The following is a 13,238-nucleotide window of genomic DNA, read 5'->3' as shown; positions in this document are numbered from 1 at the left end:
CCAGCGGTCCCAGCAGGTGCCTGCATCTCCCTGGCCTGTGCATGCTCACACGTGGGCATGGGTGATACCAGTGCCTGCATGCCCAGACCCCCACGCTGCTGTGGACTCCCTGGGGTGCTGCTCCTGGCTGGGGCTGAGGCCCCAGCACAGCACGGACTGTGTGCAGGGTGGTTCCTGTGCTTTGTAGAGGAGTCTGGGGCGAGTGGGGGGACCTGCAGAGGAGGCCGTGCCCCTGACCCACGGCCATGCACAGCCCTGCTGCCTCCTGTGTGGGGCTTGTCTGTGGCCATGCCAGCATGGGGTGGCAGCAGGGATCTGGGGTGGTGATGGCCTGGCCTGGATGTGCCTCCACAGTTCCCTGCCCCCGCCATGGCGCCTTCCCCCACCCTGAGCCTCAGCCGCCACCCCCCAGATCTCCCAAGGGTCGCAGCCGGCCGCTGATCCTGAGCTGGGCTTTATACTGGAGGTGGACATAAATAAAAAGAACGGTCTGGGAGAGGGGAGGGCAGGAGCTATGTACAAACATACACCATGGGCCTGGCCCCAGCCTGGGCGGCTCAGAGGGCGGCCAGCAGTGCCGTGAGGCCCAGCAGGACTGCGTGGGCCGCCAGGCAGGGCGCGACGTTCCGGCCCGCAGGCTGCTGGCCCCGGCGGTCTCCCTTCTGGCCGCCCGACCTCGCCGGCTGGAACTGCAGATCCGGAATGATCCGACGGATCCAGGCGTGGTGGGAAGTGACCCGCACGTAGACGCCTGGGCGGTTCCGGCGGGCGCAGCCCTCGCCCCAGCTGATAACCCCGGCCTGCAGCCACGACTGGCCCACGAGGCACACCAGGGGGCCTCCTGAGTCGCCCTGTTGGGGGAGAGTGGGGAGCAGGGCCCCGTCAGTCCCCGGAGCCCAGGTGACCCACAGCTGGCTGCTGCAGGTGCCTCGTCTGCACTCCTTGCTGCCCCGCCCGGCACCCCGCTCACGCTGGCCCCTCTTCTCGATGGGGTCAGGCTGCCCACCCCCACCCCCTGCCGACCCGCCCGGCCCCCCGCTCACGCTGGCCCCTCTTGGCGGGGCCAGGCTGCCCACCCCCACCCCCTGCCGACCCGCCCGGCCCCCTGCTCACGCTGGCCCCTCTTCTCGGCGGGGCCAGGCTGCCCACCCCCACCCCCTGCCGACCCGCCCGGCCCCCCGCTCACGCTGGCCCCTCTTCTCGGCGGGGCCAGGCTGCCCACCCCCACCCCCTGCCGACCCGCCCGGCCCCCCGCTCACGCTGGCCCCTCTTCTCGGCGGGGCCAGGCTGCCCACCCCCACCCCCTGCCGACCCGCCCGGCCCCTCGCTCACGCTGGCCCCTCTTCTCGGCGGGGCCAGGCTGCCTACCCCCACCCCAGCCCACCAGCCGCTGGGGCTGTGCCTTTTCAAGCCAGATCCCTGGCAGAGTGCAGCGCCCGCACACCGGGGCCCTGGGTCAGGACCGGGCTCCCCGCCGGCCGTGCCCAGCCTACCTTGCAGGCGTCCTTCTTCCCCTCGGCAAAGCCGGCACAAAGCATGTCGGCCTCGATGGTCTTGGGCTGGAAGCCAGCCTCGGCGTCCTTGCTGTACAGCAGGTTGCACTTGGGGGTGTCGATGATGGGCACCGCAAGCTTCTGCAGGACCCGGGGGTTGGGCAGGCGGTCTGGGGGAGGGCGGAGCGGCCTGCAGCCAGCACAGCTCGGCCACAGAGCCATGGCTCTGTCCCGGCCAGGGTGTGCGTGTCCCGACCTCTTCTGGCTCGGGGCTTCGTGGGACCAAATCCCTTCTTCCCGCCTCCCGAGCGCCAGGCTGGGTCCCCATGGCCCGTGCCCCGCCGTGCGTGCCGACGTCGACTGAGAGACGTAATTGGTCAGCACACAGCCCCTGAGCTGCTGGGACTTGGGCGTGCCCCCCGTCCTCTGCTGACCCTGTCCCCTTACCTTGCTCACTGGGGCTGCCCCAGCCGGTGACCCAGCAGTTCGTCCCCGTCTCAAAGACCACCGAGGAGTCGGGCACACACACGGGAAGGATGTAGTTGGTGAAGGTCACGGGCTCCGCCAGCTCCACAAGGGCCAGGTCGGCACTGGAGGCCATGCCCTGGTACAGGGGGTTGCTCTCCACCCGCCGCACCCGGGCGTACTGGGCATGGGGCCCCGGCCGCACTAGCTGCCGTGCACCCAGCAGCACCCAGTAGAGGGATGTGTCCGAGGTGCTGGTGGGAGAAGGCAGAGGGTTGGCCTGGGGGGGGCCCAGCTCCGTGCAGAGGGGGGAGGGGTGTGTGCTCCCTGGCCCGGGGCCACTCCTAGGGGTGTGGAAGGCCTGACTACCTGCCTTCAGTGCCCAGCCCCTCCCAGGCAAGTCCCCCAGCACGTTCTCTGTGACTCAGTTTTGTCATCTGTGAAATGGAACAGTAACGCCTCCCACCCCCACAGGCCTGCGGGGAGAAGGGAGTTCTTGTGGACATGAGGGGTGGGATTTGAAAGAACCCAGCTGTGGTGAGGCAAGAGGGCCTCAGGCCACGTGGCTCAGAACCCGTGGTGGGTGACCTCCAAGCTCCTAACAGCACAGAGCTGCTACTTGGAGGCGTGCGTGGCAGGAGCCCACGGCGTGAGCAGGGCAGGGCCGAGGCGGGCCCCTCCTGGCTGGCAGGAGCAGTGACGGCAGCCGGAACTGCCCAGGGGAGGCTCTGGCCGGGCAGGCTGCCCGCAGGTCGGCCTGCCTGCGGGCGCTGTCCACAGTGCTGACCGGGCCGACTCACTCGGGGAAGCAGTGCGCGGCCGTCAGGACCCACTGCTCTGAGATGAGGCTGCCGCCGCAGAAGTGGCTCCCGTTGCGCTGGATGCTGACCTGCCAGGGCCACTCGCCCGCCAGGGCGTCCTGGCCGCCCACCATCCTGTTCAGCATCCTGGGGCGCCCACAGGCTGGAGGAACACAGTGGGGGGCGCTCGCTGAGGCCTGGCCGCACACACCGGCTCCCACTTCCTACTCCGTGCCTGGGCTCCCGCACCTGAGAGCGCGGAGGCCTGGGCCCGGGGTCAGTGTCCAATGCAGGCCCTGGCACAGGAGGGCTCCTGGGGAGGGTGGCTGCTGTGTCAGGCCCCCCCATGAGAGAGTTGACCCCGGGGGCACTGTCACTGAATGGGGGACGGGCTCAGACCCTGCCCTCCCTGCTTCTCCCAGCTCCTCCCTGGCTTCCCTGGTGACCTGCGCGTCCCCTCTGGCTCTCGGCCAGTCCTGCAGCTCGGAAGCTGAGCTGTCCCCACCCTGCCCAGGGCCCAGCTTACCTCTGGATGCCTTGGCCTCCTGAGTCCCTGGGAGGGAGAGGGTTGATCAGGGAATCATGCCGAAGCCCAGAGCTGCCATTCTCTCCCACCCTGCTGGTCAGTGCAGCTCCCCACCCCGGCCTCTGCCTCCTGGCAGGAGAGGCCAGTGACCACCGGCTCCCCCGGGCCTGGCTCTGCAACGTCCACAGGCCCAGGCCCGTGGGCAGGAGTTGGTCTGCTAGGACAGGTGGGTGGGCAGACTCCTGGGGAGGGGGCTTGGGGCAGGCGACTCCCTCCCCGGCCCTGCAGGCCTCTGCCTCCTCACCCCTCCCACACCCCTGACTGGAAGCTTTGGGGGAGTTGGCAGGGTCCAGGCTGAGCCGTGCACCGCCGTGGGGCCCAGGGACCCTGAGATCCTCCCTGCCGGACATCCGGGCCCAGGGACAGCTCCCAGAGCCACCTGGGGGAGGATGGGGGGGTTAGTGAGGTGGGGGCAGGAAGAGGAGGCTGAGAAGGCTCAGGGCTTGCCCAGGACTGCATCGGTGGTCGGGTGACAGGAGGCTCTTCCCGGCGCCACCTGGGCCAGTGTCCTGCAGCCCCGCTCAGTCGCACCCGTGACCTGGGCTGCTTGCAAATGCAGCTCCTGTTCCCACACAGGGCACACAGCACATGGTACACACTGCACACGTGCTACACGCCACCTACACATACAGTACACACAGCACACACCACCTGTATATACTAAACACATGGCACACAGCACACGGAACACACTGCACACATGCTACACACACAGCACACGCCACCTACACATACAGTACACACAGGGCACACAGCACACGGTACACACTGCACACATGCTACACGCCACCTACACATACAGTACACACAGGGCACACACCACCTATATATACTAAACACATGGCACACAGCACACGGAACACTGCACACGTGCTACACAGCACACACCACCTACACACACAGGGCACACGGTACACACTGCACACGTGCTACACAGCACACACCACCTACACATACAGTACACACAGGGCACACACCACCTACACATACTAAACACATGGCACACTGCACACGGTACACACTGCACACATGCTACACAGCACACACCACCTACACATACAGTACACACAGGGCACACACCACCTCTATATACTAAACACATGGCACACAGCACACGGTACACACTGCACACGTGCTACACAGCACACACCACCTACACATATAGTACACACAGGGCACACAGCACCTGTATATACTAGACACATGGCACACAGCACACGGAACACTGCACACGTGCTACACAGCACACACCACCTACACATACAGTACACACAGGGCACACACCACCTATATAGACTAGACACATAGCACACAGAACACTGTACAACACTACACACATGGCACACACCACTTACATGCCACGCATCACCTACATGCTACATAGATGGCACACACCAGCTACACATACTAAACACAACATGGCACACAGCACATGGTACATACTGCACACATGCTACATGCACAGCACACACCACCTACATGCTACATACCATGCACACTACATGCATGGCACACACCACCAATACATACTAGACACAGCACATGGTACACACTGCACACGTGCTACATGCACAGCACACAACACCTACACGCACTAAATACATGGCACACAGCACATACCACGTGCACGTAACTACACACAGCACAAACACAGGACACGGCACACACACGTGTGCCTGCATACCCTTTGCTCCAGTCTCAGACCCTAATCCAGATCAAGGCCTGATGGCAATGTTGTCACCCCTGGGAAGTCCTCCCGGCTGGCACGTCCACCTTGGGTGCCTCCTCGTCCCTCCTGAGCCCAGTCCACCTCACAGGCCGGGCGCTGTTTAAAGACCTGGCGCCCAAGGTCAGGGAGTGTGTGGGGGACGGCGTGCGCAGGGCTGTGGGCTGATCCCGATGGGCGTGCAGAGCTGGGACCCCGGGGAGACTTCCTGTCGGAGGCTGGCCCTGGCTAAGCCTCAGGTTCTAGGCGGGAGCAGCCCGGGCTGGGCCTCCCTGGGAGGTGGTGAGCGTGGCCTCCGGCAGTCCAGGCTCTGCTCACGGCCATCTGTGGCCCCAAGCAGGTCACCCTGGGCACTGTGGCAGGGACCTGTGGGAAGCCGGCCAGGGACAGCCGCGCGGGGCTGGGGCCCTGCACCCGCCTACCTCCCAGATGGAGAATGAGGAAGCCTGCAGCCCTGGCCCGGCCCCGGCCGAGGGTGACCTGGCCCGGCCCTGGGAGGTGCCCTGAGGACAGGGAAGTGCAGTGGCTGCCAGGCTGGCCAGGCTGGCCCAGGAATGCGGGAGGGCGTCCCTGGCAGAGGGCACCTGCTTTGCAGGGAGGGGCCGGGCACCTGCTGTCCCTGGGCTAGGCCCCTGTAGCCTGCACCCCTCGCCCTTTGCTCTGCTGGGCCCCACCAGCCCCTCAGGGCTCCCGGGTGTATCCCTGGCCCAGCTGACTGCCGTCCAGGTGTCCAGAGCCCAGGCCAGGTTCACAGCCTGCGCCCTCGGAGCCCTGGGTTTGGGTCCGGGAGCTGGCAGCAGGTGTGATGAGACCATTGAGGAGTCTGGGCCCCAAGCTTGGCTGTGATGCTGAGTTCTGTGCCGCGGGGTCCTCTCAGGCCTGCGCCCTCCCCAGGCTGGGCCACCAGGTGGGACACGTGACCCTTCCTCCCTGCCCTGGGGACCCCACCACCTGCAGCCAGGAGCCTGGTCCAGGGAGGAGGGGCCCCTCCAGGGAGGCGCCGGCAGCTCCTGCACCTGCCTCGGCCGGGACTCACCGAACAGCAGCAGCAGCAGGAGCAGCGCCGTGGCCGGGGGCTGCCTCATGTCCATGGGCCTAGCTGGGGGCACCGGGTCGGGGGCGGCGGCGGCGGCTTGGGAAGCACTGGCGAGGTGCAGGGCTCCATGAAGTGGGTTTTATCCCGGAGGTGGGTGTCGGCTCGGCTATGCCGCCCAACCCGTCAGCCCGGCCTGCCCAGCTCCTTTCCAGTGGGAAGGAGGCTCCCCAGAACCCCAGCTCCTCGGTGACCTGGCCCTGAACCCCCACACTGCCGGGAGGCTGGTGCCAGGACGCAGGTACCCCCGCAGGGCCGCGCGCGGGGTCCTTCGCTGAGTGCCCACAGCGCCTGCTCGCGCCTGGTTTCAGTGACCTAGACCCTGGGGGGCGTCGGGCGGGGCCGAGGGTCCCGCAGGCCCCGGCGCCTCGCAGCCCTCGTCCAGCAGAAGACCCCGGCCCTCCGACCGCGCGCCCAGGTGGACCCGAGCCCCGCTGAGCCGGGGCGGGCGGGGCGGAAGCCGGTTCCGGGAAGGCCCTGGGCGCGGCCGCGCGGAAGCAGCTCCGGCTGCGGGAAGAAGTTATTTGGGACACGGGACTGACGTCAGAGTCGGGGTCGGGGCGCGGGACCTGCAGCCCCCACAGAGCCCAGGTGGGCGCACGCTACTCCGGTTGCCGGACGCTCGGGGCGCGCCGTCCTGCCCCCTGGCGGCCGCGGAGAGCAGCGAGGGGCGGCGGGGACCCGGAGGGGGCGGGGCGTCCCGGCCCAGGCCCCGCCCCCCGGCTGGGGTCCGGTCGGCGGAGGGGGGGGGGGTCCCGCGAGGGCTGGCGGCAGGCGAAGGGCGGCCCCCGAGGGCTGGACGGGGCGAATGGCCGGGGCTCGGCACCTGGCTCCGCTCCTGCCTCCGGCTTTCTGCCCCTCCAGGCCCTGGGAGCCGGGATGGCGGCTCAGGCAGTGGGGTTCCTGCCACCCGCCTGCCAGACCTGGAGGGACGCCCAGCTCCGGGCTTTGGCCCAGTCGTTGGAGGTATTGGGGGAGTGAACCAGCGACGGGGAGCTCTCTCTTTCTCTCAAATCAATTAAAAATAAAATAGGAAGAAATTCTGCAGGAAATGTGGCCTAAAACGCTACTGGATCAGGAAGACAGCCCGGCCCTGCAGATGGGGCGGAGAAGTTCACAGACCAGTGGCCCGGGAGGGAACAGGTTGGGGGAGGCTAGCGGCTGGGCCCAGGGGGCAGCCCCCGGTGGGCCCAGCACCGGCCCCTCGTGCAGTCCGCCAGTCTGTGGCCTCAACTCCGGGAACCCCCACGGGAAGCCTCTCCAGTCCTAAATATGGAAAAGCATTTTGGCGCAAAGTGTTAGTGACCCGGCTCTGTTTGTAAAAATCAATTACGCGGGAGGGGCCTGTGTGGGGGCACAGGGGGCGAAGCTGCTGCCTGTGACGCCCCCACCCACTCGTGGTCCCAGCCCCAGCCACTCCACTGACGCAGCTCCCTGCTGTGGCCTGGGAGGGCAGCGGAGGACGGCCCAGTGCCTGGCCCCTCACCCACGTGGGAGGCCCAGATGGCTTTGGCCTGGCCCAGACCCTACTGTTGCGGCCATCAGGGGAGTGAACCAGTGGGTGGAAGATCTCTCTGTGTCTGTCTCCCCTCTCCCTGTAACTCTGCCTTCCAAATAAATTATTTAAAAAAATTATTTTATTTATTTGAAAGACAGAGTTACAGAGAGAGAGGTCTTCCATCCGCTGGTTCACTCCCCAGATGGCCACAACGGCCGGAGCTGCGCTGATCCGAAGCCAGGAGCCAGGAGCTTCTTCTGGGTCTCCCATGTGGGTGCAGGGGCCCGAGGGCTTGGGCCACTTTCTAATGCTTTCCCAGGCCACAGCAGAGAGCTGGATGAGAAGAGGAGCAGGTGGGACTAGAACCAGCACCCATATGGGATGCTGGCGCTTCAGGCAGGGCTTTAACACATCACACCACAGCGCTGGCCCCTCAAATAAATTATTATTATTTTTTTTTAATTAGCAGGGCAGAGGAAAGACAGCTCATCTGTGGAAGACGTTTTTACTTCCTGAGGAGGTCGGCCATGGCCGTTTGGCCTCGGCCGGTACGGACAGACTTTGTCACCGGCGCCGGGGCCGCCACCAGCGGCTACACCGTCCCCTCTGCTGGCAGGTCCCTGGGGCTTCCTCACCTCCCCGCCAGGGGCTGCCCGTCTGGCCCGGCTCACGGCGATGCCAGCTCCAAGTCTGCAGAGGTGTGTGTTTTGTGCCCATTCCTGTGTCCCCAGCATCTCAACCCGGTCCTGCAGAGTACAAGACGGACTCTGCGCCCCTGCGCGCCACCCTGCCCGGGGATCGGCCAGGAGAAGTGCTTCGACAGTGGAACCGTAACCACCTTGGAAACGCTCGTCTCCAAACAGCCCAGGAGCGGCTGGGCCACAAACCTGTGCGTTTCCTTCAAGGGCAGGTGGCAGGCTGCAGCCTGCCTTGGTGGTGGTGACTCCGTGTGCCAGGCACGCGGGCGCCGGCTGCTCTTCCTGGAGGAGTTCCCACTAGGAGGACCGGGGCTCCTCCCTGCCCTGATTCGCTCGGGCTGGTCACGTGGCCTCCCACGGGGCCACAGGACTGTTTGGTAACAACGGGGGGAGGGGCCCTGGCCGCGAGGAGCAGTCGCCACCGCAGTCCCGGTAGATAGGTCTCGCCAGACGCCTGCGCCGCCCCTGCACCCCGCACTGAGGGATGCCAGGGACTGACGGTCCTGGGAGGGAGGGACGCCCAGACCCCAACCTCCCGGCCTCCTCCTAACCTGAGGCGTCCCCTTAGGGGCGTCCACCAGGACAAGCCACAAGCGGAGAGCGAGGGAGCGGACCCAGGACCGACCGAGGACTCAAATGGGAGAAAGCAAAGGCGTTCCCAGGGCAGCGGTGGGGACTTGGGGGCAGCTGGCCCGGCTGTGGGGAAAGGGGGCAGCGAAGGAGAAAGCAAGAGGGGTGAGGGGCCCCGCCGGGGCAGCCTCAGGAACCAGCCGCAGTGCCCCACGAGGCCTGGCCAGGACCCCCGAGGGCTCCGTCCTGTGGCGCCAGGATCATGTGGTGGACGTGGTGCCCGTGGCACAGCGGTGGGAGCCACAGCAGCCACAGCCCCACGCGCAGTCGCGGCTCCAGATGCTGCCGATTCCTGCCGTGCGGTGAGCGGAGCTCAGCCTCCCTGCGCCCAGCCCCACTCCCCGGGCTCTCGGCTCTGCTGAGTCACCCATCCTTTGCCGGTAGCTTTCTCAGCTGCTTCCTGTCTGTGGAAAGTTGGAGCAGGCCTTGTGGCTCAGCAGGCTAAGCCACCCCTTAAACACAAGCATCCATGCCAGAGCGCTGGTTCAAGTCCCAGCGGCTCTACTTCCAGTCCAGCTTCCTGCTAACGCGCCCGGGAAGGCAGTGGAAGACGGCCCAAGTGCGTGGGCCCCTGCACCCTCGTGGGAGACCCGGAGGAAGTCCCAGGCGCCTGCTTCAGCCTGGCCCAGCTCTGGGCTGTTGTTGTGGCCATCTGGGGAGTGAACCAGTGGTTGAAACATCTCTCTCTCTCTCTCTTAAAAGGAGTATTTATTTATTTATTTATTTGAAAGGCAGAGACAGAGAGAGAGGTCTTCCATCTGCTGGCTCACTCCCCAGATGGCTGCAATGGCCGGAGCTGATCTGAAGCCAGGAGTTCTCTGTGCCTTCCCAGGCCACAGCAGAGAGCTGGATCAGAAGTGGAGCAGCTGGGACTAGAGCTGGCGCCCATATGGGATGCCAGTACTGCAGGCAGCGGCTTTACCCGCTGAGCCACAGTGCCGGCCCCAAAATATCTCTTTGTCTATGTCTGTCTCTGTCTATGTCTCATGTCTGTCTATGTCTATATGTCTATAATGTCTACGTCCATGTCTGTCTATGTCTGTCTTTATATCTCCCTCCCGGTCACCCTGCCTTTCAAATAAATAAATACTAAAGCTTTCCAAAGTGGAAATCCTCACATGTGTGTGTATGTGTGTGCATGTGTGTGCATATGTGTATGTGTGTATGTGTGTGTATGTGTATGTATACATGTGTATGTATGTGCATGTGTGTATGTGTATGTGTGTGTATGTGTATATATGTGTGTGTATGTGTGTATGTGTGTATGTGTGTGCATGTGTATGTGAGTATGTATATGTGTGTATGTGTGTGTATGTGCATGTGTGTATGTGTATGTGTGTTTATGTGTATATATGTGTGTGTGTGCATGTGTATGTGTGTGTGCATGTGTATATGTGTGTATGTGCATGTGTGTTTGTGTGTGTGCATGTGTTTGTGTGTGTGCATGTGTATGTGTGTTTATGTGCATGTGTGTATGTGTGTATTGCGTGTATGTGCGTGTGTATGTGTATGCGTATGTGTATGTGTATGTATGTGTGTATGTGTATGTGTGTTTGTGTGTGTGCATGTATGTGTATGTGTGTGTGTGAGAGAGAGAGAGAGAGAGACAGGGAGGGAGGGAGGGAGGGAGGGGCAGGGGAGGTGAGTCTGAGCGGGGCACGCAGGTCAGCGAGGCCTGGGGACAGGATGGGGAGACCTCAGCCGCCGGGGGACGCGGCATCCTTCCTGACCGCATGGCTGACAGGGGGGACAGTTGGGACTCGGCGTCGCTAGAGACATGGAGCTCAAGCCGGCAGGGGAGTGGACACTGGCCAAGTCCCCGTGGCCCAGGCTCTCGGGGGCGCACAGCTGAGCACCCCGGCTGTCCCGGTGGTGAGAGTCCCAGCACCCCCAGCCCCCCAGTGGCCTTTCCCAGACCCCGCCCTCCCGGGGGTCCCCGCTGAGCTCGCGGGGCTGGGATCCGGCTTCCTTGCTGCTGCCTGGCAGGATGAGTCACCCACACCCGCAGCTGCCTCCTTCCCAACGTGTCCATCTCAGTCCAGGCTCCCTGTTGACCGTCTCCTGCCCCAGAAGCCTGAGCGCCCTGGGGCCTGTCAGCCCCGCCCTTCCCTAACCAGCACCCACGTGGGTAGGTGCTGCACCAGCTCCTGGTCCCCCGGTGTCTGTCTGTCCCCGCCCGCATCCTGTCCCCCACACAGACGCCTGCCTCTCAACCACAGATGAGCTGGACCCCCTCACCCTCACCCTCCGCCCACAGGAGCGAGAGCGAGAAACAGCGCAGGCCAGGGGCACCGCCGGGGCAGCTGCGTGAGCACCGGGCAGGCCCTTTCCTTTCCTGTCCGTACTTGGCCGACAGGGGCCGGGTGAGTGCTGTCTGCACGGTGGTTCCCGGAGCCCGTGGAAGGAGGGGGCTTGGAGAGGCCGACCTCACACCCAGCTGAGGGGCGGAGACGCAGCCTCCACCTGCAGCCACTCCGTCCCTCTAAAAGCCTCTCTTGCTGGCTTCCTGGGAGGCAACGAGCTTATTTCAGATCCAGAGGTCACTCTCTCCCCCACGACTGCCGCCGGCAGCTTCTTGAAACGAACCCTTGCCTCTTACCGACTGGTGAATCGGCTGTCCGGTGGCGAGTGACAAGGGCCCGATGATTTTTCCGGTAAGTTGGGCAACATGACTTGAACCTGAGAGCCCAGTTTAGCCCCTAATTTGCCGCGTCCCTCCTGTGCTGGCCCTGGACAAACAGGGAGACAGGTGCTCCCCGGGCTCCCCGGGGCCCGCTCTCTCCCTCTGTGGCTGCCGTGACTCCGGGGTGTGCGGGGAGGCACAGCCCTGGTTCTTGCCTTTGCCAGGGCCGGTGGGGTAATGTTCCCGCCACGGCCGACTGCAGGCCAACGTGACGCCACGGAGCGGGGCTGGATCGATGCAGCCGTGTAATAACGGACACAGTGCACGTTACAACTCCCAGCCCACAGGAAGGGATGAGTGTGCTGCATCTTCTACTGTTGCTTTTAATGTTCTTGTCCGTTTACTGAGTCGTGTCCGATGCTGCCTGTGATATTCCTCTCGGGAAAAATTCCTGAAAACCTAGTGTCAGCTTAGCGGCTCCACCGCACCCCTGCGTCCGAGCGCGCACACTGCACGCGCCATCCCTCGCACGGCCGCGAGGGGGCGGCAGACCCAAGCCAATACTCGGCGGGGACCCGAGGGGAGACCCCGGGCGCAGCCGCCCGGCCTCTCGGCGCCAAGGACAACGGGGCCACGCTTCCTCCTCTCCCGGGTGTTGCTCGGCAGAGGGGCGGCGGAAGGGGTCTGGGGGCGCAGAGAAGCCCCGCTCCACCAGGGTCCAGCTCTGATCTGGAAAACCCAAACCCGGACCGCAGGGCCCGCAGACCGCGCAGGCGCACACCAGAGACAGCGCGACCTCCTGCCCGGCAGCCTCTGCGGGCCGGAAGCGGCCCAGTCGACTTCCCGGCGTCCCCCGCGCAGCCACGAGACTTCCGGGTATCCCGAGCCGGAGCGGGCACGGGTTGGTCAGCGGGCGGTCGGGTTGTTTCCCCTCGCACGGAGCCCAGCGGGACCAGGACGGAGACTTCCCCCCGAGTCAGCCGGAGGCCCCGGCGCCTGGGGCGGTGCAGGCAGGGAGCCAGGCCGGGCTTCCTGCGCGGTCGGCCCCGGGGCAGGCGCCCGGTCGGCCGCAGCCGCGTCGGCCTGGCCGAGGCGAAGCTGGCGGGTCGTGAGGCCCCGTCCTGTGGGGGCCTCAGCCGGGGCGGGGGGCAGAGCGGAAGCCCTGCGGCTTGGGGGTCCCGTTGGAGGGGCGTCCTTGGGTGCGGAGCGTGGCTGGGCGGGGCCGTGGTGGTTTTGGAAGAAGCTGTGAGCAGAGGCCGGCGTTGTGCTGAGGGGCAGCGGGTTACAGCTGCTGCGGTCAGGCCTCCGCCCCGTGCAGTGGCGCTGGTTCGAGCCCCGGCTGCCCCAGTGCTGGTGCAGCAGCGAAGGCCCACGTGCTTGGGCCCCTGCCCCGCAGTGGGGGACGGAGTGCCGGCCTCTGGTTCCGGCCTGGCCCATTTCGCTCTGTCTCCGTGTCGAGCTGTGTGCATGAAGCTCAGCTCAGCGTAAAGCCGCAGCTCCGCCGCGCGGCCGCGTGTGGACGTCGGTGCTGGGCACTGGAGCGCCGAAGCTGCGTCAGGCTCATCAGGGCCTTAGAACGGCCGCGTGGGGCTGCCCCGGCGCAGTGGGCTCATCCCCTACGAGCGT

At 65.2% G+C, this 13,238-nt stretch overlaps 1 protein-coding gene across 2 annotated transcripts; it reads right to left on the bottom strand.

The window, feature by feature from the left end:
• Positions 1 to 441: 441 nt before the first annotated feature.
• On the bottom strand, positions 442 to 6,607 carry PRSS27 (serine protease 27). 2 transcript variants are annotated; one of them, XM_051836228.3, is made up of 6 exons: positions 6,107 to 6,607; positions 3,285 to 3,311; positions 2,759 to 2,921; positions 1,941 to 2,212; positions 1,494 to 1,663; positions 442 to 851 (listed from the first exon to the last, which is right to left on the bottom strand). In XM_051836228.3, exons 1-6 carry the CDS (start codon positions 6,159 to 6,161, stop codon positions 558 to 560), a joined length of 981 nt encoding a protein of 326 aa, XP_051692188.3. In that variant the 5' UTR covers positions 6,162 to 6,607; the 3' UTR covers positions 442 to 557. The 2 variants fall into 2 exon arrangements, with proteins under 2 accessions (XP_051692188.3, XP_051692191.3); XM_051836231.3 differs by lacking the exon at positions 6,107 to 6,607 and adding an exon at positions 5,029 to 5,147.
• Positions 6,608 to 13,238: the final 6,631 nt, after the last annotated feature.

Source organism: Oryctolagus cuniculus, chromosome 19 (genome assembly GCF_051225735.1).
Source record: "Oryctolagus cuniculus isolate XC-2025 breed Fujian yellow rabbit chromosome 19, ASM5122573v1, whole genome shotgun sequence".
Classification (NCBI taxonomy): domain Eukaryota; kingdom Metazoa; phylum Chordata; class Mammalia; order Lagomorpha; family Leporidae; genus Oryctolagus; species Oryctolagus cuniculus.
The sequence above is the reverse complement of the archived record's forward strand: the minus strand, read 5'-3'. Positions and strand labels throughout refer to the sequence as shown.